Here is a 26,052-nt window from a genome sequence, read left to right as displayed (position 1 = left end):
GTACCCTGAAGATGTCCGATCTCTGCATTAATGCCATCAGGGAGAGGTAGCCTCCATAGGACCAGCCGTGGATGCCCACACGATCCAAGTCAATGAAGTCATACTGAGAGGCCAGGTACTGGAGGCCCTCCACTTGGTCATCAATTTCTATTTGGCCCTGTCAAAAATGGGGGCATAGCTCACTGGTTCTGACCAACACTAGTCTTAGAGAATTCTTTTAAAGCTGCTTCACGTTTTCACTAAAAATTCCTGGAGGGTTTCTTTTTTCAGATTAGAGCTTGTTAACAACTGATATTCTATTTTCCCTCAAGAAATTAAAAAACAAAACAAAACAAAACGCCTTTATAGGTTAAGGGCCCGCAGCTTTTGCCACTACCTTGTTGGGAGTTTAGTTTTGACAGTCTTCAAGTCCTTTCCTGCCACTGCCCATGCTGTCCCTGGCTGCAGGGTGCCTCCCACTGCTTTTGTTCTGTCGTCTGCTAAGAGGCCACAACTTCCTTGTAACAAGCCTTCCTCTACCCAAAGACAAATCCAGCCCTGTGAGAGACTGATTAGTTTGGCCTCTCCTTTAGCATGAGTGCAGTAAAGCAGAGGGCATTACCCCGAGGCCAGAACTTCCTTTCTCCCAGCATGGTACTTCTAGCAAAGCTTCGGATGTCCTAATTCCTACCAGGACCACCCAAGGTATCTCTTGGCCTGCCAGTGCACACAGTCTCACTTCACTGAGCCAAAACCAAAAAATGAAACAACAACAACAACAAACTTACATGCGAATACAACATAAGGTCAAAGGACTGGCTGTGGGAGACATCCCATGTCTTACTCAGCATGTCCAACACACTGGCAGCCACAGGGACTGCCTTACTGTGCAAAAGGAACATCGGACTGTCATCATTTCCCAAAGCAGCAGAAAGGACCTGGGGCATCTCTAAAAGGTAGCAATTAAAGCTTCCTGCAGAGAGAAAGAGGCTTGTCACAAGGAAGGAACTACCCAGTCGGCTGTCCTCTTCACAGAGGACAGAACCAATCTTAGTGATTCCTCAGTAGCATGTGGGACTCTGCCAACTACACGGGGCTGCCTCAGGGCTGAGGAGAAAGTACTAACTGGAAAGGGCATTCTTCTGCAGAAGTGGCTGCACCTCAGCTCCTGGGAGGTATATACAGGTCAACAGAGCGAGCCTAATGTAAACCGAACTGAACGTTTCTTCCCGCTGCTCCGTTCTAACACGTTCGCTGTCACAGCCTCCCCCAACTTGAATAAAGTGTAAGAAAATGAAGACGTCTGGAAAAGAGAATGTTCTCTGCTCACACACCATTTTATATTTAAAGGCGCCTTCAAATTTAAGCCCTCGGTGACAGGATCCCCTGTTGTCTATCACCACAACCACGTATCCCAGGGAGGCCAGGGTGTTCAGGCGGAAATACTTGACTCCTTTAAATCGATTGTTCACCAGCTGCACCTGGAAAAGAAACACAGCTTCAGTGACATTACATGGCAGCATAAAAACCATGAGATGGAAACATACTGCAAAAGCCAGAAAGCTGAGTGGGCTTACTGTTACTTTGCCTTTAAAATGTAAGTGTAAAGAGATACACTTTTAAATTTACTCAAGTCTTTGCATGTTTATGCTGCTCCATGCTTAGTTACACTCTCAAACCTTCCCAGCAAATACCACACAGCTGTAGACTCAGATAATTAAGCTTACCCTACAGAGAAAGGTGCTGCACCACCACTGCCTGGCAAGATGTAGCATTTCAATGAACACTGTCATCAGCCCAGTTATCTTTTTCCTGTTAGACAAATTAGTGTGAAAGCATCATAATTTTTAAATTACTTTTTCACCCTAGAGACTACACTTCAGAGTGACCAAGAACATAAATGCATCTTGGTGGTTGTGGTGATATATTGTGTATCCTAATAAACTGCCTGAAGATCAGAGGACAGAACAAGCCACTAGATTAAACATAGAGGCCAGGCAGTGGTGGCGCACACCTTTAATCCTAGCACTCAGAAGGCAGAGATCCATTTGGATCTCTGTGAGTTCAAAGCCACCCTGGACTACAGGAGATTGATTCAGTCTAGGAGAGAAACAGCCAGGTAGTGGTGGTACACACCTTTAATCCCAGTACTTGGGAAGCACACATGCCTTTTTAATGGCTAGGTGGAGAAAGGTATATAAGGTGTGAAGAGACAGGAACTGAAGCCTTTTCAGCTGAGGAGGCTCATTCGGCTAGAGGCCTACTGGCTGAGGCTTTTTCAGGCTGAGGAGTCCTAGAGGTAAGAGGTGGCTTGTTCTTTGTCTCTCTCACCTTTCAGTATTTTCGCCAGTATCTGGTACCAGGATTTTTTATTAAATGACCATTTAACATTCAAGTTATAGGTGCTTTATTAGAAATAGAGTTGTATCTAGTGAAAAGATGATTCAGTCACACCTGGCATGTTCATGTTTCAGTCAGCTCAGGGCACTCATGAAATGGTGGTCCCATGGGCTCATGATGGAGCTGAGAACCTCCTGTCATCTAATGACTGCATGGTCAGGGACATTCCTGTGTTTGGGGTAATATTAGTGTAAACAAGCTACTGCCTTGCCAATGTTATGAAAGAGAGCACATGTAATTACGCACCAAACAATGGCTGCTAAGAGATGACTAGGTCACTGGAGTATATGTTTGTGTATGTGTGTACTTGGCCAATGTAGGGAATGAATCTAGGGCCCGGCACATGGTAAGCAATCACCACTGAGCTACATCCTTAGGTCCCATTTTACTTTTATTTTTAGAGAGAGTATAACTAAGTTGCCATGGCTGGATTTGAACTCACTTAGTGAGTCAGATTTTGAACGTTCAATCCTCATGACACTGCCTCCATCTCCCTCAAAGCTGGCATTACAGGTATGTCCTACCAGGCCCAGTTTCTACTACACTTTAACCATTGTTTGAAATGCCCTCCTGCAAATGGTGATGAAAGAGTTTAGGACCGGGTGCTGGTGGCGCACACCTTTAATCCCAGGACTTGGGAAGCAGAGGCAGGTGGATCTCTGTGAGTTCAAGGCCAGCCTGGTCTACAGAGCTAGTCCAGGACAGCCAGGGTGACACAGAGAAACCCTGTCTTGAAAAACAGAACAAAACAAATAAATAAACAAAGATTTTTAGGGTTATTTGTGTAGCTCAGTCATGGAATGAATAATTAGTATGCAAAAGGCCTGGGCTAAGTGCCCAGCGTCATACACAAAACAAGATTCACATATAAAAACAATGTAGTTCCACTGCAGCAGCCTTACACATCTCCACACTTGCTGCATGTCAGCACTGCAAGAAACAGTCCCAGCAATGTGCCAGCTAGGCCTGTCTGTGTAAGCATGTACTCTGTGATACCTACACAATGATGAAACAGCCTAGTGACATTTCCCAGAAGGTTTCGGGGCTATAAAGCAACATGAGACTGTAATCAACAGTGCTGGACACTAAGATATATATATACACACATATATATATACACATGTGTATATATATATATATACAACCCAGGGCCTTGTGCTTGCTAGGTAAGCATTCTACCACTGAGCTAAATCCCCAACCCCTAAGATAGATATTGAAAAGAGGTTCTGATAAAAATGAGAGGGAGCCAAGCAGGGTGGTGCACGCCTTTAATCCCAGCATTTGGGAAGCAGAGGCAGGCAAAGTCTCTGAGTTTGAGGCCATCCTGATCTATAAATCAAGTTCCAGGCTGGCCAGAACTACACATTGAGACCCTATCTCAAGAAAAGAAAAAAAGGGGGCTGGAGAAATGGCTCAGTGGGTAAAAAACATGCTGTGCAAGACTGGTTTGATTTCTGGAACCCATTAAAGGTAAGAGAAACCTACACCAAGTTGTTGTCTGACCTCCACATGCACTGTGGCAACCCCCTATATATCATGCATGCACACATATAAATACAAAATAATGAGAGAGGGGTGGGGAGGCCAGGTGTGTTGAGGTCTGTAGTCTCAGTTACTCAACAGGCTGAGGCAAGAAGACTACTTGAGCCAAGGAGCTCTGGCTAGCCTGGGTAATAAAGCGAGACCTCCTCTCAGAAACAAACAAATACACAAACAAACACAAAGTGTATCTCATAAACATACGCAATTATTACATTAATTTAAAAACAAACTCTTTACCAAAGCAGCTGTGCCATTTCCTTGCCCACCATACTACGTGGGGCTCCGCTCTCACCAAGGCATTGAGCTGGAGCTCCCTGGTAACTGAGGAGTCTGTGTATTCCCTCCTACACACAGTTGCTGCTGTGTATCTGCTGTGCAATAATCCTTCTGCACACTGTGAATATGTATTATTCTCATTGGTTAAGAAAAAGCTGACAGGCCAGTAGCTGGGCAGGAAGTTAGGCGGGAAAGCCAACCTGAGAATGCTGGGAAGGAGAGGGCAGAGACAGGAGATGCTAGCCAGCCGCTGAGGAAGCAGGACATGGAGAAAATGAGGTAACAAGCCACAGGTGGCAAAACATGGATAAGAAATATGGGTTAATTTAAATGTAAGAGCTAGCTAGTAATAAGCCTGAGCCATTGGCCAAACAATTATAATTAATATAAGCTTCTGAGTGATTATTTGGAAGTGGCTGGGGGATGGGGCTGAACCATGAAAAGTCTGTTTTTATGTTCTGTATTCTGTGAACTGTCCATTCAGTTATTAGCACACATAAGTAGCACTAACTGGACTTGGAGTTATTGATAACAATAGAAAAGAGGACATGAAGTTGTGAAGGAGTCAGGGCAGGAGTTCTAGCACAGAGGGAAAGAAGTGGTTAGCAGTGGCTGGACACGCCCAAAATGCATCGCATAAATGTACTGATATTTTAAGACAGGGTTTCTCTGTGTAGGCCTGGCTCTCTTGGAACTCACTCTGTAGACCAGGCTGGCCCCAGACTCACAGAGATCTGCCTGGCTAAAGGTTTTAATTTTTATGAAGTCTGATTTGCTAGTTTTTCGATTAAAATGCTGGAAAGAGATGAGCATGGTTAAGTGGTGTGAGAGCGAAAGGGAGGGAGCAGGAGCCCACCTGCCCTGTCTGTGCTCTCCATGCCTAACGTCACAGCAACAGCTCACACTAGCTTCCTGCTCTTCCTCTTACCTTCAGGCACAAACAGTGCTATTTCCAAAATGTAAATGAGGTCTGACTGTCGCCTGGCTCCTTCCTACTTCCATCATTATCCTTCACCAAAAAAATTTAAAAGCCACCCCCCACTTTGGCACTGGGGGTTGAACCCAACCATGCCAGGGCATTTTCTACCACTGAGCTGAGCCCTAGCCTAAGATGGCCTCTGTGGCCTTTCTGACCTTAGATTCTGTGGGCCTTGGGTGATCAGAGTCTGCTGCTCCCCTCCCACTGTAAGCTAAGCTCATCCTGCACCAACAGTATCAGGGAGTTCTTACTCCAGGACCTTGTTTATTGTTCCTTCTGCCTGAGAAGAAGGCTTAACAGGACTCATTTCTTCTCCATGTGTATAACACAGGACCTCTGCGACCACTTTGGGAATGAATAAACACAAATGTAAAGTTCCTGAAGATTTGACACTCCCTTCTGAATGCTGCAGGCACCAGGCATGCACATGATGCACAGATATATGTGCAGACAAAAATACACATACACATAAAATAAAAATCACCTAAAACATATGTATGTATGTATGTGTTTTTACATAAATTTATATACTCACCTGGGGACCACCATATATGAAGAGCACAGTGGGGTATTTCTTTCCAGGTTGTAGGTCATGAGGCTTATACAACATCCCATACAGTGTAAATCCAGTGGTACTTTCAAAAGAAAAAATTTCTGGAGGGGTATAGTCAGGAAGAGGACCTGTGGGTAGCAACAGAGCCTGTAAAGGAGTTCTCAGAGGTACCCTACAATCTGAACTCTCCTCTCCCTCTCTCAGGTTATCAGTTTGTAATAAACAGACATTTTAAATAAAACGAATGACTATCAAACTGTCTTTTTCAGATTCAGACACACTGAATTTTGAGTAACCTTAGGCACCTAGGAGGTGTTTACATGCAGAGCTAAACAAACATCTAGTGCTAAGTCTTCACTGATTGGTGGTGAGGCACACACCTGGTCAGGAATGGGCGTACACTTCAATAAGATGCAGGTAGAGAACAAGAACCTTGTATTTAACTTAGTCAATGTAGCCTAGTCATAGCAGGTCCTCAACACACACTTGTTTCTGATCAAGCCAACCAGAACCTAGAGACAAGAAAGTAATCTCCAGGCTCTGGCTCACACCACCTCTACCAAATGCCATCAGTGCCAGAGCACAGTGCTGTCACCATCAAGCAGAGATTATTACCATATGGCCAACTGTGCTCCTCAACTTTAAATATGCACAGACACTTTGGTCTTTACTAGTTTAAGTTTTTTAAGAATTTACTTTTTTTGTTTGTTGGTTTGTTTTGTTTTTAGACAGGGTTTTGCTACATAGCTCTGGCTGTCCAGGAACTTCATTTGTGAATCAGGTTGGCCTTGAACTCAAAGAGATCAGCCTGCCTTGGTCTCCTGAGAGCTAAGATCAAGTTTATTATTTATTTATTTATTTATTTATTTATTTATTCATTTATTTATTGCCAGAGCTGAGGACTGAACCCAGGGCCTTGCACTTGCTAGGCAAGCGCACTACCACTGAGCTAAATCCCCAACCCCGCTTATTATTATTATTATTATTAGTATTAGTATTAGTATTAGTATTAGTATTATTTGTGTGTGTTGCATAAGATGTGTGTGTGTGGTGCAGATGCGAGTGTTCAGGTTCCTATGCCTGTGCACTTAGGTGACATCCAAAGAAAGATATCAGCTGTCCTCTATCCATTTCTACCTTATGCCTGGAAACACTCCCTGCATCAAAAGCTTGCACTTCTGTGAGGCTGACTGGCTATCATGGCATCTCATGCCTGAAATACTAGCACCTGGAGGCCAAGGCAGGAGGACTGTTGAGTTCAAGGCTGGTCTGAGTTCATAGTAAAGTCAAGCCTGTCTTTCTCCAGCAGTGCTCTTTGCTCTCACAGTGAGCAAGTGTGCTGGCTACTCTTAAGATGGTTACTGCAAAGACTGAAACTTACAGAAAAAAAGCAGCCAACTAGTTAGTCCCTAAAGGGTCATTCTCGATGCTCAAAGGGTCTTACTAAGTTTAGAATACATTATCTTGATCTGCTTTTGCAAAAGGCTTTCTAGACATGCTCCTGCTTGGAGGAAAAGAAACCCAGCTCATTCAGCAGTTTACAGAATACAGTTACCAGGAAGTGAGGTCCACCTGAAGCTCAGCAGCTCAGGGAAAGGGAGGGCTGAGCAATGGGAAGAGAGCCCAAGAGACATGGACACAGGACATTAGCACAGTGCACTCTGGTACCAATCTTAGTTAAGCCTAGGTTCAGGGGAAAGGAGTACCTGCTGAATCCAAAATGGTGGCCCAAAATTCCTTTGTTTTATGAACTGGGTCATCTTCAGGACTTGAGAGTTTGTAGAGGGACACGCAGTGGGGATTCTTCTGGTTGCTATACTTACTTATGAAGAAGTCACAATGCTAGAGAAAAGAGAGACAACAGCTTTCTATAGGAAAGCTACCCATGCTTATATCCACCAAGGCTGGGGCAAGACGACAGTGGGAGATTGACAGCTGATGTGAACACACAATGCTCTTCCTAGACAAGGCTTCTGTGGGTCAATGTCACCAATTCTCACATTACTCAAAGGGATGTTATGTGAACACAGGGCTTTTCTATGACAGGATCCCTCCCAATGGGGACACAGTACCTGGCTGAGGCGGCAGGAGTGTGAGTAGCCTCTGTCAGTGAGCCTCACCACTTCACCAGGGTTTGTATAACTGGTCACATACAGGTGATGCTCCAAAGGAGAGTCTTTGGTACCTTCAAAGTACACCAGCTTTCTGACTTCATCAACCCAGATCTGCAAAAGTCAAAGCACAAATCAGTACCAGCATAGTGCTGATGAGGCTAGCGACACACAGACAGCCCCCACTTCACACAGAATCACCCTGCTCCTCTGACTTGGGCTTCTTTTGTCTTGTACTTTGCTACCGATGGGAATGTGAGTTGGTTTGGCTTATGGCTAAAAATATATCTTGTCCAGAAGACAAAAAGCTGAATTACACACGATTGGGATAATGTCCTGATCAGACTGCATTGTGTACTTCTCTTATAATAAGAGAATTATTTCCTTATAGTAGTAATTCCTCAGAGGGAAATACCTACATCATACCTCACTTGCCCACTGGAAAGAGATTAACTTTATTTCTCTCTGTAGCCAGTGCAGTAGTAGCTTAGTTCTTTTTTAGATCTTTCATACAAATTTGCAAAAGCGTTTTATCAGGTTGAGGAAAAAGCTGGAATCAACCAGCTTCAGCAACAGTGTAGTTTATAAATAAGCAAGGGTAAGATTATTTTAAGCATTGATACTGGGTACAATCCAGTGTCCCCAGCCCTAGATAAGATCTTTTAAGTTACTATCTAGAACTGAATTCACTCAATATTCTTGCCAAATTACAGTAATCTAAATAAACTGTTTTCTTTAATTGTTACATTTTCAGTAGGCTTGTATAATTTTTTAAAGTATTAGAATTCAAAATTTTTTATAGAGATAAAAGATAGATTGTAAAAGTATTATAAATCTCTCTCTCTCTCTCACACACACACACACACACACACACACACACACACACACACCTTTCATTATTAACTTTTAAAAGTAGATTCATCCATTCCTAAATGACAACAGTTGCTCTGGGAAACAAACATTCAAGAATCCCCACAGGCATGTGCTCTCTCTCCAGTCAAGCTGGTGTTACCACAGAAGCAGCAGGATCTCAGGCCTTTCTGCACTGTCTTCACCCCCATTGGCAAGGCTCTTTTCTTTGTTTCATGTAAGAACTTATATCCAATAGGATTACAGTTTCCAGGGATGCTGAACAGATTGTTGGTTCCTACCACCAGTTTCTGAGGAGGACTAGGTGGAATGGAACCTGCATTTCTAGCATGGTCCCAAGTGATTTGCATGTTCCATCCTTGGTCTAGGACCACACTCTGAGTGTCACCCTCAAAGCTAAGACTTACCTGAGCTTGGGCCTGAGAGCTTTACTCAGTTGTTGCTGAAGAAGTCTGAGTGGAACAGTGACTTGTAAAAGCCGAGGAGAAAAAGGCAACATAAAGATAAAAAGCAAAGCAAAAATGCAGAAAAACAGAGGAAGCATTTGAGAGGAACAAACACATCACAAAAATTAGCATGACTTGAAAAACTCATGCTGACGGGGATGAACAGGAGAGTCATTTAGGTTGTCCAAGTAGGGTGCTTCTGCTCATGCCATTTTGGGGTTTATGTCAGTATCATCTGGTAGCTCTTAACTCCAACCACTACAAATTACAAAAAAATTTATTTTGTTTTGTGTATATGTCTGCCTGCATGTGTGCATGCATGTGGGAAAGAGAGGAACACATGAGGAGTCACATCTCTCCTTCTACTGTGTGGGTTCTAGGAATGCAACTCTGGCTGTGGGACTTGGCAGCAAGCGACTTTACCTGCTTAGACACCTCAATGGCTCAGGAAACAACCCGAGCATGATTTTTGTTATCAGAACCTAGAATTCTACCATGAGATTTCTTCCCTCAGGTACTACCAGTAGCACCTCAGGCCCAGCCAGAGGTGAAACGGACAGTAACCAGATGGTTATATGAGGCCCTAGTGAACTCAGACTTAAAAGGTTGCCTACAGTAAGACTTTATTTTAATGTGTAATTGTAGAGATTCTAGTCTGCAGTCATTTGGGTCTGTGCTGAGGGAGCACACCATGGTGGGAGTGTCTTACCAACACTAGTCTAAGGATTTTACAAACAAAAAAAAAAATGTGGGACCAGAATCTTCGTGTGTGTTCATGTGCGTGCTCACAAATGTTCAGGTGTGTGTTCACAAGTGTAAGCATGCATGCTCACTGTGTGTGTACATTCAGTTAGAGGTGGGTGGGTGTTATGCAGGCCTGGAGAGCCCATCTGACGGACAGCCTTGCACAGCAATCACTTCACCCAACTGAGCCAGGTCCTCAGCTCCTGGATCTTTCTTTCATTGCCTTAACCACCGTAGAGGCCATCATGATTTCTAAAGATGTCAGGACAGGTTTGTTCAGGTTTGTTTGATGAAAGCACACTCAGGCCACCACTAAATCCTGTGGCGTACATCCACTGAACTGTATGAGCCAGAAGGAAGGAATCTCTAGAGATCAGTGAAGCCAACTGAAGCAAAGGAAAGGCACGGCCAAAGGTCTGATGTTCAAGGCAAGCCTGCTTTTTCTTTTTTTTCTGGTTTTTTGAGACAGGGTTTCCCTGTGTAGCTTTGCGCCTTTCCTGGAACTTACTTGGTAGCCCAGGCTGGCCTTGAACTCACAGAGATCCGTCTGGCTCTGCCTCCCGAGTGCTGGGATTATAGGCGTGCTCCACCACTGCCCTGCTAAGGCCTGCCTGCTTTACAGAGTGAAGCTCAAGGCCACCCTGGGCAACACAGCAACAAAGACCCAGTCACAAAATAAAAATACAAAAGTAACTGGGATGTGGCTTAACACTAGGGCACTCGCCCAGCACTTCAGGCTGAGTTCAATCCATAGCACTGACCAAAACCTCACAATCAAAGGCTCTCATTGAATTGTTACAAAAAGCCACATGCTTGGAGCAAAGCTCTTTCCCATTAACCTACGTTCAAAATGTTTAAATTTGTGAGATAAGATAAAAACAGGTAAATGAAAGAAATTTCTACCTCAAGAATGCTAAATATAATTTCTAATGTAAAAACATGAACAGTCTATCATGCCTAAAAAATAATTTTCAGGTTATATGCTAACTCAGAACTTTTTAAAGCCCTAAATATACAATTATTTCCTTACTAAACGGCAATAATATATTTGAAAATGGTGATCTTGGGGTGGAGTGATGGCTCAGTGGTTAAGGGCATTGGCTACTCTTCCATAAGACTTTGGTTTCAATTCTTAGCAGTCACATAGGCTCACAACTGTCTATAACTCCAGTTTTAGGGGTCTGACACCCTCTTCTAGCTTCCCTGGGCACTAGGCATGCATGTGGTGCACAGACATACATGCAGGCAAAACACTCATACACACACACACACACACACACAGACACACATATACACACACACACACACACACACACACACACACACACACACACAAAAAAAAAAAAAACCAAACCAATAAAATCATTGAAAATGGCATTCTTTAGTAACTGGAATGAATCTTATCCTACAGCTATAAAATAGGTAAGCTTTATAATTTAAAATAAGATTTTCTAAAAATCTATTTTAATTTTTTAAAGACAGGGTATTAAGATATAGCTCTGGCTGGCCTAAAACTTGTTAGGTAGACCAGGCTGGCCTCAACCTCACAGAGATCCACCTCTCTGCCTCCCAAGTGCTGGAAGTAAAAGTATGTATCACTATACCCTGATTAAAGTAAGATTCTTCCTTTGTAACAACTTGTATTTTTTTTTAAAGATTTATTTATTTATTATGTATACAGCGTGTATGACTGCTGGCCAGAAGAGGACACCAGATCTCATTACAGATGGTTGTGAGCCACCATTTGATTGCTGGGAATTGAACTCGGGATCTCTGGAAGAGCAGTCAGTGCTCTTGACTTCTGAGCCATCTCTCCAGCCCCACAACTTGTATTCTTCTAGGCCCTAACTTAATGTTGTAAAACACTGGAGTCCTACGTACTTATATACATCCATATATTGTATTATTCATTTTTCCCTGCACTGTATACACAAAGCAGAGGCTGACCAAACTTATCAATAGAATAAAGAGACATACATTAGATCCATGCCGGCCAAGAACTTCCCATTCACCACTGGTAATTGCTATTTCTTCTTTGATAGGACACTTGAAATCACCTGAAGATGAATACAATCAAAATTCAGTACTTTATTCCAGATCATAAGCAAATGAAACAATGTAGAAAAGTTTTCTAAACCTTTTTCTCCAAAAAGCTGCAATAAAACAAAAACAAAAACATCAATGTTAGGTTTGAGGTGATGAAACTGTTTTGGAACTAGATAAAGACAATGGTTGATAATATTGTATTAAATGGTATTGGGTTATTTTAAATGGTTACTAAAAATTACAGCTAAAATATCCAACTAGGTGTGGTGACTCACAACATTAATCCCAGCACTCGGGAGGCAGAGGCAGGTGGATCTCTGTGAATTTGAGGCTAGCCTGGTCTACAGAGTAAGTTCCAGGACAACCAGGACTGTTACAAAGAGAAACCCTGTCTTAAAAACCAACCAAACAAAAAAGAGTTTCATGTTATAGCTCTGAAAGAGAGATAAGGAGAAAGAAAAATAATTACAAAGTATAAGAACAAAAATAAACTGATATGGAGCAATTAAAGAAAAAGAAACGGGAAAATAGGGCCAAGCAGCATGGGCAAACAGGTGTTGACAGGGACAGCCCCTTTAACTGAGGCACAACAGATCTAAGAGACCTTATGACTCAAAGTACTGTTTCAGCCCCTGCTCTTATCTGTGAGTGAACTAACTCCTGAGCCATAGAGGTACTAGTAAGGCAGTCTAAAGTTCAGGGCTAAGCTAAGCTGAAGCTCGTGGGAAGAAATTCTCTGTTTTGGATATACATGACCTCTGTCTTTAAAGAAAAATGCATAGTCATAATAGTATTTACTTGATTGGTTTCAAGATGTAGCTCACTGCTCTCCAAATCCCAGTATTAAAAGACCATTCAGAAAAACTGGAGAATCCAAAGGACTTGAATAGGTATTTCTCTCAACAAGATATACAAATGGCCAATATGTACATGGAAAGTACTTAATATTCCTCATCTTTAGGGAACCTGTGTCAAAACATAATGAGATGCCTCTTCAAGCTGGGCTTGGTGGCACATATGTGATGTCAGCTACTCAGTCATCTCTTCATCCCATTTCAAAATAAAACCCCAAAAGAGCTAGGGATGTAACTCAGTGTCAGTCTTAGGTTCAACCTCTACAACTGTATGTATGAGTTCAACAAAGAAAGAACACAAATGGAAGATCCCTCTTTACATCTATTAGGATGGCTATTAAAAAAATAAATAAACCTACAGTTGAACATAGTGACAGACACCTTTAATCCCAGCACTTGGAAGGCAGATGCAGGCAGGTAGGTCTCTATGAGTGCAAGGCAAGCCTGGTCTACATAGTGAATTCTAGGACAGCCAGATCTGTGAGACTCTGTCTTTAGAAAACCAAGGAAAATAAATAAATAAATTTACAAGAAATCAGAGCAAGAAAACAGAAACTAACAAGTACTAACAAGTACCATCAAGGATATAAAAAAATAAATATTAAGCTGGGTGTGTGGTACATACCTGTAATCTCAGCACATAGGGACTGAGACAGGACTGTAGAGAATTGGAAGGAAGCCTGCACTACACAGAGAAACCCTGTCTTTAAAAACAAAACAGCCAGGCGGTGGTGGCGCACGCCTTTAATCCCAACACTTGGGAGGCAGAGGCAGACAGATCTCTGTGAGTTTGAGGCCAGCCTGGGCTACAGAGTGAGTTCCAGGAGAGGTGCAAAGCTACACAGAGAAACCCTGCCTCGAAAAACCAAAAAAACAAATAAACAAATAAAATTTAAAAACAAAACAAAAACCAGAAAACAATCCAGGTGCTAGAGAGACGGCTCAGCAGTTAAGAACACTTGTTCTTGCAGAGGACCCAGGTTTGGTTTCCAGAACCTACATGGTGGCTCATAGCCATCTGTACCTCCAGTTCTGGATATCCAACCCCCTCTTGTGACTTCTACAGACACCAAGCAGGCATGTGGTACACAGGCACACGTGCAGGCAAAATATTCATACATATAGAAATAAAATAAATAAACCTATCCCCCAAATACAAATGAACCAACAAACAAAACCAGAAAGAAATGAAAACCCTCACATATTACTGTTAGGAATACAAAAAACTGTAGCCTTTCCTACTGGTTTGCAAATGATGAAAAGTTAAATAGAATCCATGAGTCCTGCACTGCACTTCTGGTAGCTATATATTACCTAAAGCCAAGAGAGGAACACACAGTCACAGTAGTGTGATTCCACCAGAAGAATGGAAGCACCCAGGTGTCTATCAAGAACCACTGGGGCTGGGGACTTAGCTCAGTGGCCCTGGGTTCAGTCCTCAGCTCAAAAAAAACAAAAAAAACAAAAAAAAAAAAAACACTGTATAGGGGCTGGAGAGATGGGGCTCAGTGGTTAAGAGAACTGGCTGCTCTTCCAGAGATCCTGAGTTCAAGTCCCAGCAACTATATGGAGGCTCACAACCATCTATAGTGAGATTTGATGCCCTCTTCTGGCATAAATGGAATATAGTCTTAGAAGATTTATTTTTATTGTATGCATATGTGTGAATGCCTGCATATATGTATTCACATGCAGGTCTCATGTCCTTGGAAGAAAGAAGGCAGCAATGGAAACTCTGGAACTGGAGTTATTGGTGGTTGTGAGCTGTCATGTGGGACTCTCCACAAGAGCAGCAAGTGCTCTTAACCACTGAGCTATCTCTATAGCATCCCTATCTAAACAATATTTTGCAGAGTTTTTATAACCTAGTGTGGTGATACAAGTTTTCAATCCTACCACTTGGGAGGCAGAGTCAGGCAGATCTCTGCGAGTTCAAGGCCAGCCTGGTCTATAGAGCGAGATCCGGGACAGGCACCAAAAACTACACAGAGAAACCCTGTCTCGAAAAACAAACAAACAAACAAACAAAAAATTTAAATATAAAAGTAATGCTGGCTCATTTTTTTTTTGTACATGTGCTGATGAAGCGAGCACATGTAGATTCATTTTAAATACATTAAAAATTGTAATCAAAGCAAAAGTGTCATAAAATAGGTATTCCAATCACTCAGAGATTATCCACTTATTTATTATAATTATTAATAACTTATTATGTATTCATTGAGAATTTGCTCTGCTTTCCACATGCATAGACTTGTATTTTAGTTAATACATTCATTAAGTTTACTGAGGCAAGTCCTGATGTTTATAAAGAACATAACAAAGACAATATGGCTGTGAGATGACTCAGTGGGCAGGGTCCCTGACATCAGGTCTGATGCTCTGAGTTTGATCCCTGGAACTCACACAGTGGAAGTACAGAAGAGAGTCCCACAAGCTGTCCTCTACTTGCACATGCTTGCTCTGAGATGAATTATGCAAAACAAATAAAATATAAAAAGATTAACTATATAAATAAGTAAGACTTCTTACTGGGGGCAGGCAGTCCACCGCTGGATCTTTTATATTTGCTCTCCTTTAAAATGGCTACGATTTTATACAGATGGCGAAAACCTGTTTTGCATTCAGAGGCAAAAATAAACTCTATTTCATCTTCATGAGTTTGAGGAAAAACATGAAAGATATCGTGGATCTGCAAAATGAACAGCTTAGTTTATTATATGCGTTAATAAACATACCACACAGGTAACCAAATGAGAGAAGAAAGGATTACTTGAAATATAGACAGTGGTTAGTGCTCGAGGTATGGAACATTTACAATAGTAGGTTTTGCCTGGGCTTTTTACATTTATTTTACTTTAGACAAAGATTTCACACACCGAGAAGTAAACGTTTCCAAATGGAAGAAAGCAAAAGAACAACTTGGCCAAGGCTGCTGCTTCCCAGCTCTGGAATCTCTGAAGCACATAAAGCTTATGCAATGGTATAAATCTTATACACAAGCCAGGGGGAATAACATGCTTTACTTTGTTTTCCAAAGAGAAGTATTCTAACAGCTGAAGGAAAACAGATGTTCATCTGTTCTGGGTGAATCACAGGAAGCCTACTTTCAACTACAGAGACAGAGAAACATTTTTTATTTTATATCTAGTTTTTATGCAAAATGGAAAATACAAAACTCAATTAAAAACTAGTATATTTGGTATAGTTTGCTAACTTAAAAGGGAGCTTCTAGACACAACTCTTGAAAGTCCTCTCAGAGGCACAGAGGTTGGAGCTGAGGCTGTGGGCTCTCTATCCGGTGTGTGCACGGCCACATATGCAGTTACCAGTGAGCCGTCACTTCCATGCTATCTACTTCCTGCTATAAACTACTCCATTCTGGAACCATCATTCTACTCGAAATATTCATAGTTCCTTTGAATTTAAGGATGCATTTTGTTATGTTGCTATAGAACTTTATCTGTTGTGATATATTGTGTAACAAATACAGCTTGCCTGAAGATCAAAGGACAGAGCCAGCCACTAGATTAGACATAGAGGTCAGGCAGTGGTGGCACACACCTTTAATCCTAGCACTCAGAAGGCAGAGATCCTCTGGATCTCTGAGTTCAAAGCCACCCTGGATTACATGAGATTGATTCAGTCTAGGAGAGAAACAGCCAGGCAGTGGTGGCACAGACCTTTAATCCTAGTACTTGAGAATCACACACCTTTAATCCCAGTACTAGGAAGGTTGAGATAGGAAATTATATGACTGCGTGGAGAAAGGTATATAAGGCATGAGGAGACAGGATCTCTGAGGCCTTTCAGACTGAGGAGTCCTAGAGGTGACGTGGCAGTGGCTTGTTCCTTTGTCTCTCTGATCTTTCAGCATTTACCTCAATATATGGTATTAGGTTTTTATTATAAGACCATTTAAAATTCCTGTTCATTTAAAATTCATCTGCCTGAGTATCCTGAGAAAATACACAGCCAAGTTCAAGAAAGAGAAATGCATACATTTATCCAGATGTCTGTTGTTTCTTCATAGATGATCAGTGGTGTCACAGAGTCAGGCACTGACTCTATGAGTCTCTGTCTGTCCATGGCATCATCTTCTACTGGGATGAATAACTCGGGAGAGATCAGAACTATCTGTAGGTGAGTCTGGGAACGATCTAGTAGGATGGACCAGGCACTGTTCAAAGGAATGAGGAGAAATCAGGAATGAAGCAAGCTCTTGGAAAATGAATAACCATTTGTTCTCTCCCTTGGTACCTATCAATTTTATTTTATATGTTTATTTTAGTTTTTCTAGACAGGGTTTCTCTGTGTAGCCTTGGCTGTCCTGGAACTAACTCTGTAGATCAGGCTGGCCTCAAATTCAAAGAACCATCTGCTTCTGCAACCCAAGTGCTGGGATTAAAGGTGTGTGCCACTACCACCTGTCTTTTTTTTTTTTTTTTTTTTTTTAAAGACAGTGTTTTACTTTGTGTCCCTTGGCTGGCCTATAACTCACCACAGAGATCAGGCTGATCTTGAACTCACAGAGATCTGTCTGCCTCTGCTTGCTGAAAGCTAGGATTAAAGGTGTGAGACACCACACCCAACAATTATTCCTATGACCAAAATACAATACACGTATGTTTATGGGACTGCAAATCTGTATATGTTCACAGAGTTCAGAGAAAAGGCCTGAGTGGAAACAACAGGGTGCTGATTTACTTGGAAAGCCAAGCCTGCAGCACAGACATGCTAAAGTTCTGGGTCCTAAGTCAGTTGGAAGAAGGTGACAGTTTAACATACGCACTGTTTTCCCTCTGGAGTCCATCCAGCTCTGGCAATATATTCAACTCCTTCAAACAGAATCTCAAAAGGTTGAACCAGCTCTTTATCTACGACATCTATAATCTAGTAAAGAGAAAAGGGCATAGTTACAGAAGACAGAGAAAATAACATGTTCCTAGTTTACATCTTTTCAGACATGGGTACAAGGGCACAAGGTAGAAGTAAAGCCAGTAGTCAGTCAGGGGTTTCCTGTGTCAGTGCTTTCTACACCCACAGGAATGTAAACCAAACCATAATGCACCATGGCTTCTACATGGATGACTGTGACAAACACGGACAATAGCAAGTGTTAGGACGATGTGGAGAAACTGGAACTTCATACACCGCTGGTGGGAATATAATTTTCAAAGCAGCCTTGCAGCTCCACAAAAGAGTAAACAGAGCATTGTCACATGACCCAACCACTGTCCCAGGTATGCCCGAGAGAAACAAAACCATACCCTGGCAAACACTCGCACACACATGTGTATACATATTCCTAACAACCCTTCCTTTGTGCCCTCTCTCAAAAGACACAGTCCCACTATAAAGTCCACACCAGCCTCAAACTTGTGATGCTCCTGCCTCAGCCTCCTGCATATAGACAGTGCTGGGACAGCAGGCACGTGTCACTGTCTGGCTTCATGACGCCTTTCCTTTTGGGGGATTTGGTTTGGTTTTAGAAACAGGGTTTCTCTGTGTAACAACAGCTCTGTCCTGGAACTTGCTTTGTAGTCCAGGCTGGCCTCAAAAACACAGAGATCTGCCTGTGTCTGCCTCCCAAGTGCTGAGAGTAAAGGTGTGCCCCACCACACCTGGCTCTGACAACTTTCCTTTTAAGAGCAAAAAAGGTAACAACCCAGATACCCATCAACTGATGAATAGGTAAATAAAATATGGTATGCCACACAAAGAAATAATACTCAGCAATAAAAAGAAATAAAGGAGCTGGGGAGCTGGCTCAGTTGGTTAAGTACTTGCCTGACAAGCATGAGGACCTGAGTTTGGATCTCCAGTACCCACATAACTGCAGGCATAGCAACACTGTGCTGTTTCAGCACTGGGGAGGAGAAACAGGAGGAACTCTGTAGGTTGCTGGCTGGCCAACCAGTCTAGCCAATCAGTGAGTTCCAGGTCCAGTGAAGACCATTTCAAAAAATAAAATGGAGGCTGGAGAGATGGCTCAGTTAACAAGAGCATTGGCTGCTCTTCCAGAGGATCCAGGTTCAATTCCCAGCACTCATGTGGCACTCATCATTGTAGCTCCAGGGTATCCAATGCCTTTTTCTAGGCATCAGGCACACATGTGGTACACAGACAAACATACAAGCAAAATACCCATACACATAAAAGTAAGTGGAGACAGATCAAGGAAAACACTTGGTGCTGACCTTTGGCTCCCATGTATATGCATTTACTGTCCCCACCTCAGTGCATACACAAAAAGAACAAGAACTGAAACACATGGGCTGGAGATACAGCTCAGCAGTAGAATGGTAGCAAGATTGGAGCCCTGAGTTAGACCTCTCTGCAACACGCACGCACGCACATATGCAAATAGATGGACCTTGAAAACATTAAACAAAGAAGCCAGACAACATATTGTATGGTTTCCTTTGTACAAATGCCCCAAACAGGCAAGTCTGAAGTGGTTGCTTATAACTAGGGGGTTATAGATAAGGGGTGAGGTGTTTCTCTTTGAAGTAATGATAATGCTCTAAAATGGACTCAGGTTGCCTGATTCTGTGGTTACATGAAGTCACTGAATTTTAAGCTTTAATGAATAAACTGTATTGTATGTAAATGAGATCTCAGTAAAGCTATGTTTTTTTAAAAAAAGTCTAAAACTGGGCATAGTGGCATATACCTTTAATCCCAGCTGTCCACTTGTAGGCTGATCTCTGTGAGTTTGAGTCCAGCCTGGACTACAGAGTGAGTTCCAGGACAGCCAGGGCTATACAGAGAAACCCTGTCTCAAAAACCCAAGTCCCCCCCCCCCCCAAAAAAAAAGATTTATTTTTAGGCATGTGTATGTGTGTATCTATATGTGGGTATGTGCACATGAATGCAGGTACCCATAGAAATCAGAAGAGGACATCAGATCCTCTGGAGATGGGGTTATAGATAATAGCAAGCCTCCTGACCTGGGTGCCTGGAATGGAATTTGGGTCTTCCACAAGTACAGTATATGTTCTTAACTGCTGAGCCATCTCTCCAGCCCCTGCCCCCAACATCTGCATTTTAACTAATCTTGTGAACATGTCCAAAGGGAAAGCAGCAGTACAGGAGAAATATGTGTTATTCAATCCACCATAGATGTGGTGTACACCCAACACAGAAGGTAAACCACTGTTTTATATTGATTGAATAATTAATAAAGACAAAGAGCAAAAACTATTTGCAAGGAGCGAAAACATGTTTGTGTGGTCCATGCATATGTGTAGAGGCCAGATGACTTATGTTACTCCTCAGAATTTTCCTTTGAGACACAGTCTCTCATTGGTCTAGAGTTCAATAAGCAGGCTAAGCTGTCTGGCTGGAGAGCCCTAGGGATCTGTCTGTCTCCATCCCCCGGTGCTGGGATTACAAGTACATACTACAACGGCCAGCTTTTTTTATATGGGTTCCGGGAATTTAACACAGGTTCTTATATATCCCTCCCCACAGGCCTAATAAGAGTGTTTTCAAGGAAGAAAATTAGGTCAACCTATAAATCATGAACCACAAATGTCTCAGCAAGTTCAACAAGTTAACAAATAAAAATGTGCACCAAAGAGCCTCCTAGACCAGCTAGCCTGAACAGAGTTCAGTGCCTCACACTTACCCCCCCTTCAGCATCAACAAGTATCTCTGACATCTTGAAAGTGACCTTTGGGTTTGCTGTGCCTTTAGAAAGAAACATAAATGAGCAATAATGTCTAGAATCACTCCAACCAACTTCTTCAGATCAGTGTCCTTCAGATTTTAGTTGTTAGGAATATTGTATATAGTCAGGGCTTTATTGTGCAAGTTAGAACCTATCTCAAATTCATATAAGTAGCAAACAGGAAAGAGGCTAAACTAGAAAGAGTCAGTATGAAAACAAAGAAAAGCTGCCTACTATTACTGTAATTGAAATGTTGCAAACAGCAAAATGGACAAAACAAAACAAAACCCCACCTACTTATTAAGAACAAAACCACTTAAAAGTCTTTGACAGGGAGGGATACCTTCTTGCTGATTTCCTAGTATTGTAGGCAAACCCACCTCCAAAAACAATTAAATGTTCAAAAGCTATACTTAATGAACAAACAATCTTTACAAAGGCTGCTAACGATCAAACTGACTGTACATTTGAATGGCTGCAGATTTTGTTTTTGTTTTTGAGACAAGATCTCTTCTTGTTCCCCAGCTGGCCTGGAACACCTAACAACCTTCTTACTGCCACAGGCTTCCAAGAACTGGGACCACAAGCATGAGCCACCACACCTAGAGGAGGAAATGAATAAATAAAAACAGTGGAATACAGTACCTGTTTTAGGATAACGGAATGAATCTGCCCTTCTTGTTTCCAACATGGGGGATGTAACATGAATAATTTCCACCTCAGATTCATCATTTTCTTCATAGAGTATTCTAAGAATTTTACCACCACTAGGAGCTTAAAAGGAATTTAGGTATTGGAAATTTAGAATAATTATTACAGAATACTCATCATTCACTATTTCCTCTAAAACTAGTATGTTTTTTTTTAATTAAAGGAAATAATTTATGCATAAGATAGACTACTATTATGAATTAGTGGTGATAGTGATTGAATTCAGGTAATTGAACACGATAGGCTAGTACTCTCCCACTGGGCTGTACTCCTAGGCTGTGCTGCCTTCAAAACAAAAATTTTCAACAACATTTATTTACTTGTGTGTGTGTGTGTATGTATGCATGTGTTTGAGTATGTGTATGCAGGCCTTATTAGTGGTTTATAGATAAAAGTCTGAAGAATTTTTTTTTTTTTTTAGTTTTTCAAGACTGAATACTTTTTAAATGGAACATGAAAATATTTATTTAAAAGTCATATCTGAGATTTGGACATTTTATTTTAAAATGTAAATTTTTTGCCACAGTTATACAGAACAAGTTGTGATATAAATCATTCAACACAATGAAATCCTTTAGCATCTTCCAGAAAATGTTATAAATTTAATTAAATAATTCCTTCTTAAGGTGGGATACATGTGGAAGTCAGAGGACAAGTTTTGACAGTTCTCCTTCCACCATGTGGGTTCCGGGAACTGAAGTCAGGTCATTGAGTGGCAGCAAGTGCCTTTACCTGCTGAGCCAGCTTGCTGGGCCCTGTGCTACATCTTACACATGAAAACTTCCTCATCTTTACAACTGCAGGATGACTTCCATGTCCCTTTTACTAGGACTTAAAGTTTACCCTTTGGGAGGGGAAAAATATGTGCGTGTGTTTAAATATATACATATTTATATTCCTACATACAAGAGAAACATTCTGAAGAATTTTGACAAAATAAAACATACTTCCTATAAAATGCTAAGAGTTTAATTGTACTGAATGGTTTATGTCAAAATCTTCTGTATAATTATGGGAAAATGTCTACATTTAAAAATAAAAGTCCAAAAAAATAAAAATAAAAAAATAAAAGTCCAAATCTAAGAAATGGATTAACATACATATTTTCCATTGTCCTCTAAAGAAATGTTCAGGTGCAGGGTGGTGGTGGCACACACCTTTAATCCCAGCACTTGGAAGGCAGAGGCAGGTGGATCTCTGTATGATCAAGGCCAGCCTGGTCTACAGAGCAAGTTCCAGAATAGCCAGGGCTACACAGAGAAATCATATTTTGAAAAACCAAAAAGAAATGTTCAGCCTGCTAGCTGTATTATAAACCAAGAGTGATGTCATAAGACCTATTAATGGGTCCTAACCAGCACTTAAGAACATCTGCTGCTCTTCGAGAGGTCCTAGCTGGGTCCCCAGCACCCATATAGCAGCTCACAACCAATTGTAACTCCACATCCTTGGATCTGATACCTTCTGGCCATTGCAGGCCCACGCACACACACTTATAAACCTGCAGGCAAACACTCACACACACAAAATTAAGAGTAAATAAATCTTAAAGAATAAAAAAAGGAAAGAAAGTATTAAAGTACATAACACCTAAGAAATACTGCTTCATAAATTTTTTCCAATTTTGTCTATAAAATATATGTATACTTTATATTAGGCCACACGATTGTAAGTGAATTTCTCACTGGACTGGGGTTAGATAGTGTGGGCCACTGCTTTAAGTGTCTCAAATTACTCATTTGCACATACTTATCTGTTCATGCAGCTGCTACTCAATCACATGTTTTTTTAAAGATGTTTTTATTTATTCCTTCATTCATTCATAATAAATAAATGAATGAATGACTATATAATGTATACAGTGTTCTGTATGCCTGCATGTATGCCTGCACTCCAGAAGAGGGCACCAGATCTCATTACAGATGGTTGTGAGCCAACCATGTGGTTGCTGGGAATTCAAAGCATGACTTCTAGAAGAACAGCCAGTGCCCTTAACCGCTGAGCCATCTCACCAGCCCCCATCCATCATGTATGTTTAAAAGCAAGTCATTAGTGTGGATCTTGTCATAATGCTGTCTGACCTTATGTAGGCCAGCTTTGCAGCTGAAAAACTGGCAAGCAGCACCTGAGGTACTGAGGCCGACTGTAATAGTCTCCACTAGCATCCAAGTGGGGGATAAGGCCTGCATTTTCTAAAGAGCTACAAGTGCAGCCCAATCTTCATCAGTTTCTCATTACTGCCCCAGCTTTACCCTCTGTACACTCAGCCAATCGACAGTCAAAACCTTTAATACTTAAAGTAACCAGTAACATACTACTTTGAACTTGCTTACTTCTTTCAGCTTGTGGACACCACCAGTAGCCAGAATATCTATCAAATTCTTCTTGAAGAACAAAGGTAGCAACTCCAGCTGATCTGGGATCCTCTTCCATGTTGGCTAGCTCTGAACAAACAAAAAAGGCAAAATTATCCCCCAAACTCTTTTTTTTTTTTACAATAGGACAAAGCAAAATGATTCCATCACTTCTAAAGAAAGGTAGCTGATTATAATGGTCAACTGTGGAGCCAAACAGATTGAATTCCAACCTGGGCCTCACCATTTACCTATTGTATGACCTTGGGCATATAGTCTCATTCCATTGTGGCATGTCAGTGGTAGAGCTTGGTATATACTTGGCTTTAGTACCCTTAGCACCAATAACCACCTAAACAAATCACAAAGTCATTATTATATAAGATTTTTTATCATGGCAAAATGTTTGTTGTGTAATTTGAATGTGGCTTGTTTTTGAAAATCACCAGTGCTTTGACATTTGTCAGTACTTAGTCCTGTTTGCTAAGTAATAGCCCATTGATAATATGAAACTGTTTTGTTTTTAAGACAATGGGGTTGTTTGAGTAAGAATGGTCCCCATAGAGTTGGGGATTTTAGCTCAGCGGTAGAGCGCTTGCCTAGCAAGCACGAGGCCCTGGGTTCAATCCTCAGCTCAAAAAAAAAAAAAAAATGGTCCCCATAGGCTCATATGTTTGAATGCTTGGTTCCCAGTTAGTGGAACTGTCTGGAAGGATTAGGAGGTATGGTCTTATTGGAGAAAGAGTGTCTCTGGGGTTGGGCTTTAAGGTTTCAAAAGCCCATGCCAGGCCCAGTCTCTCTCTGCCTGCCTGCCCCCACACTCCCTGCCATGTAAACCATGGACTAACCCTCCGTAACTATAAGCAAGTTCCTAAATTAAGTGCTTCCTTTTCTAAGTTGCCTTCGTCACAGTGTCTCCTCACCATGTTGTTGTTGTAGAACAGTATCTAAGACAGACAGGGTCTTGCTATATGACAGGCTGAGGCTGGCCTAGAACTCACTATGCAGACCAAGCTAGCCATCTTAGAGACTGGCCTGCCTCTACCTCCTGAGTGCTGGGATTAAAGGTGTAGGCCCTTGTTGGGTGATGCTGTGGATCTTTCATCCATTCTTCTGCTGACATGTTACTGTGAATACAGATGATGCGAACATTTAGTCTTGCACAGTGATTTCCATGGACATGTGCTTTCATTTTCTTTGGAGTGAATATCTTGGAGTGGCTGGTTAGTGGAGTGTTTTACCTTGTGGGGATACATTTCTATAATTTTACACTCTTACCAACAGCTGATGTTCTCAATCTTTCTCACTTTTGCTTGTTTACTTGGTGAGCAGTGACATATCATCCTGGTTTACTGTCTTTTCTAAAGACAGGGTCTTGCTCTGCTGCCCAGGCTCGTCTTCAACTCCAAGCAATCTTCCTACTCCAGCTTCCTCTGTGCCTGGACTATGGCGTGCACTACTGCGCCCAGCACGGGTGAGACTTTCTTTTCTTTATTTCATTTTTTTCAAGACTAGATTTCTCTGTGTAGCCCTGGCTGTCCTTGAACTCACTCTGTAGACCAGGCTTGCCTTGATCTGCCTACCTCTGTCTCCCAGGTGCTGGGATTAAAGGTGTGTGCCATTATACTCGGCTTTAATTTACCATTTTTGATCATTTGTATTCTACAGCGTGAGACGAATGTGCAATAAGAACCAATACTCCCTTATCCCAAAATGAAGTCAAGTATTTGGAATTCAGAGACTCTTCATACAGTGCACATCTATGATGTATTATGTAACATCAGCAGCAGCACAGCCAGATAAACTGTAATCTAATCCCAACATTCCAGAAGCAAATTGAAGGAAGGCATGCTGAGCAGGACAACTATTATAAATACTCTCAAGCCAGTTCATGTCAGGTTTTGCTACCAAATGAGTTTCAGCACCAAGCTAATGACAACAATGTGTCCAGAGTTTTCTGAAACAAGGAATTAGTAAAAGAGTCAAGAGCAGTGCTGGGTGTCTTGAATCCTTCAATTACTGTAAACTACATCCCCAACTTTCTATCTGTTCTTTTAGATGTGAGGACAGCTAACACTGGTTTGTATCCCTGCTACTTATTACAAGCTGCTTACTAACTAGATAACTGGTATCATCTTACTAACTAGATAACTAGTATTGCCTTGTCTTCCAGGCAGAGGGTAACTGGGAGCAGGAACCAGTACTTTTAAATCCCTCCATCATATTGAGCAGAAATAAACACACATGCACCCTGACAGATCACTCCCTTTCTAGGCTTTCATCACAACCTACTGTGATTAACACACTGGCTGGCATGTCCCTTCCCCCATCCCTTTCTATCTAAACAGACAATTCACAGCCCTTATGTGTTTCAGTCACAATTCTAAACACTGCATAAAAGGTAACTTATTAAGACCTCCTGAAAATCCTGTGGTTGTATTAAGTTGATTCATATTTTTACATATGTAGAAACCAAGTGGTACATTAATTAATTTGATGAGGTCAGAATTAA

At 41.6% G+C, this 26,052-nt stretch overlaps 1 protein-coding gene across 2 annotated transcripts in view; it reads right to left on the bottom strand.

Moving 5' to 3' along the window:
* Dpp8 (dipeptidyl peptidase 8) overlaps positions 1-26,052 on the bottom strand; it is a 50,034-nt gene that overhangs the window by 9,229 nt on the left and 14,753 nt on the right. For both annotated transcript variants that reach the window (XM_036191810.1, XM_036191811.1), the window contains exons 7-18: positions 23,520-23,630; positions 21,121-21,249; positions 20,434-20,495; positions 17,593-17,693; positions 16,803-16,980; positions 15,333-15,492; positions 11,878-11,957; positions 7,802-7,954; positions 7,436-7,571; positions 5,712-5,857; positions 1,314-1,460; positions 5-157 (exon numbers count right to left, since the gene is read on the bottom strand). In XM_036191810.1, coding sequence (XP_036047703.1) covers positions 5-157; positions 1,314-1,460; positions 5,712-5,857; positions 7,436-7,571; positions 7,802-7,954; positions 11,878-11,957; positions 15,333-15,492; positions 16,803-16,980; positions 17,593-17,693; positions 20,434-20,495; positions 21,121-21,249; positions 23,520-23,630 — 1,556 coding nt within the window. The remainder of the gene's footprint in view (positions 1-4; positions 158-1,313; positions 1,461-5,711; positions 5,858-7,435; positions 7,572-7,801; positions 7,955-11,877; positions 11,958-15,332; positions 15,493-16,802; positions 16,981-17,592; positions 17,694-20,433; positions 20,496-21,120; positions 21,250-23,519; positions 23,631-26,052) is intronic.

Source organism: Onychomys torridus, chromosome 7 (genome assembly GCF_903995425.1).
Source record: "Onychomys torridus chromosome 7, mOncTor1.1, whole genome shotgun sequence".
In the NCBI taxonomy this organism is placed as follows: domain Eukaryota; kingdom Metazoa; phylum Chordata; class Mammalia; order Rodentia; family Cricetidae; genus Onychomys; species Onychomys torridus.
The sequence above is the reverse complement of the archived record's forward strand: the minus strand, read 5'-3'. Positions and strand labels throughout refer to the sequence as shown.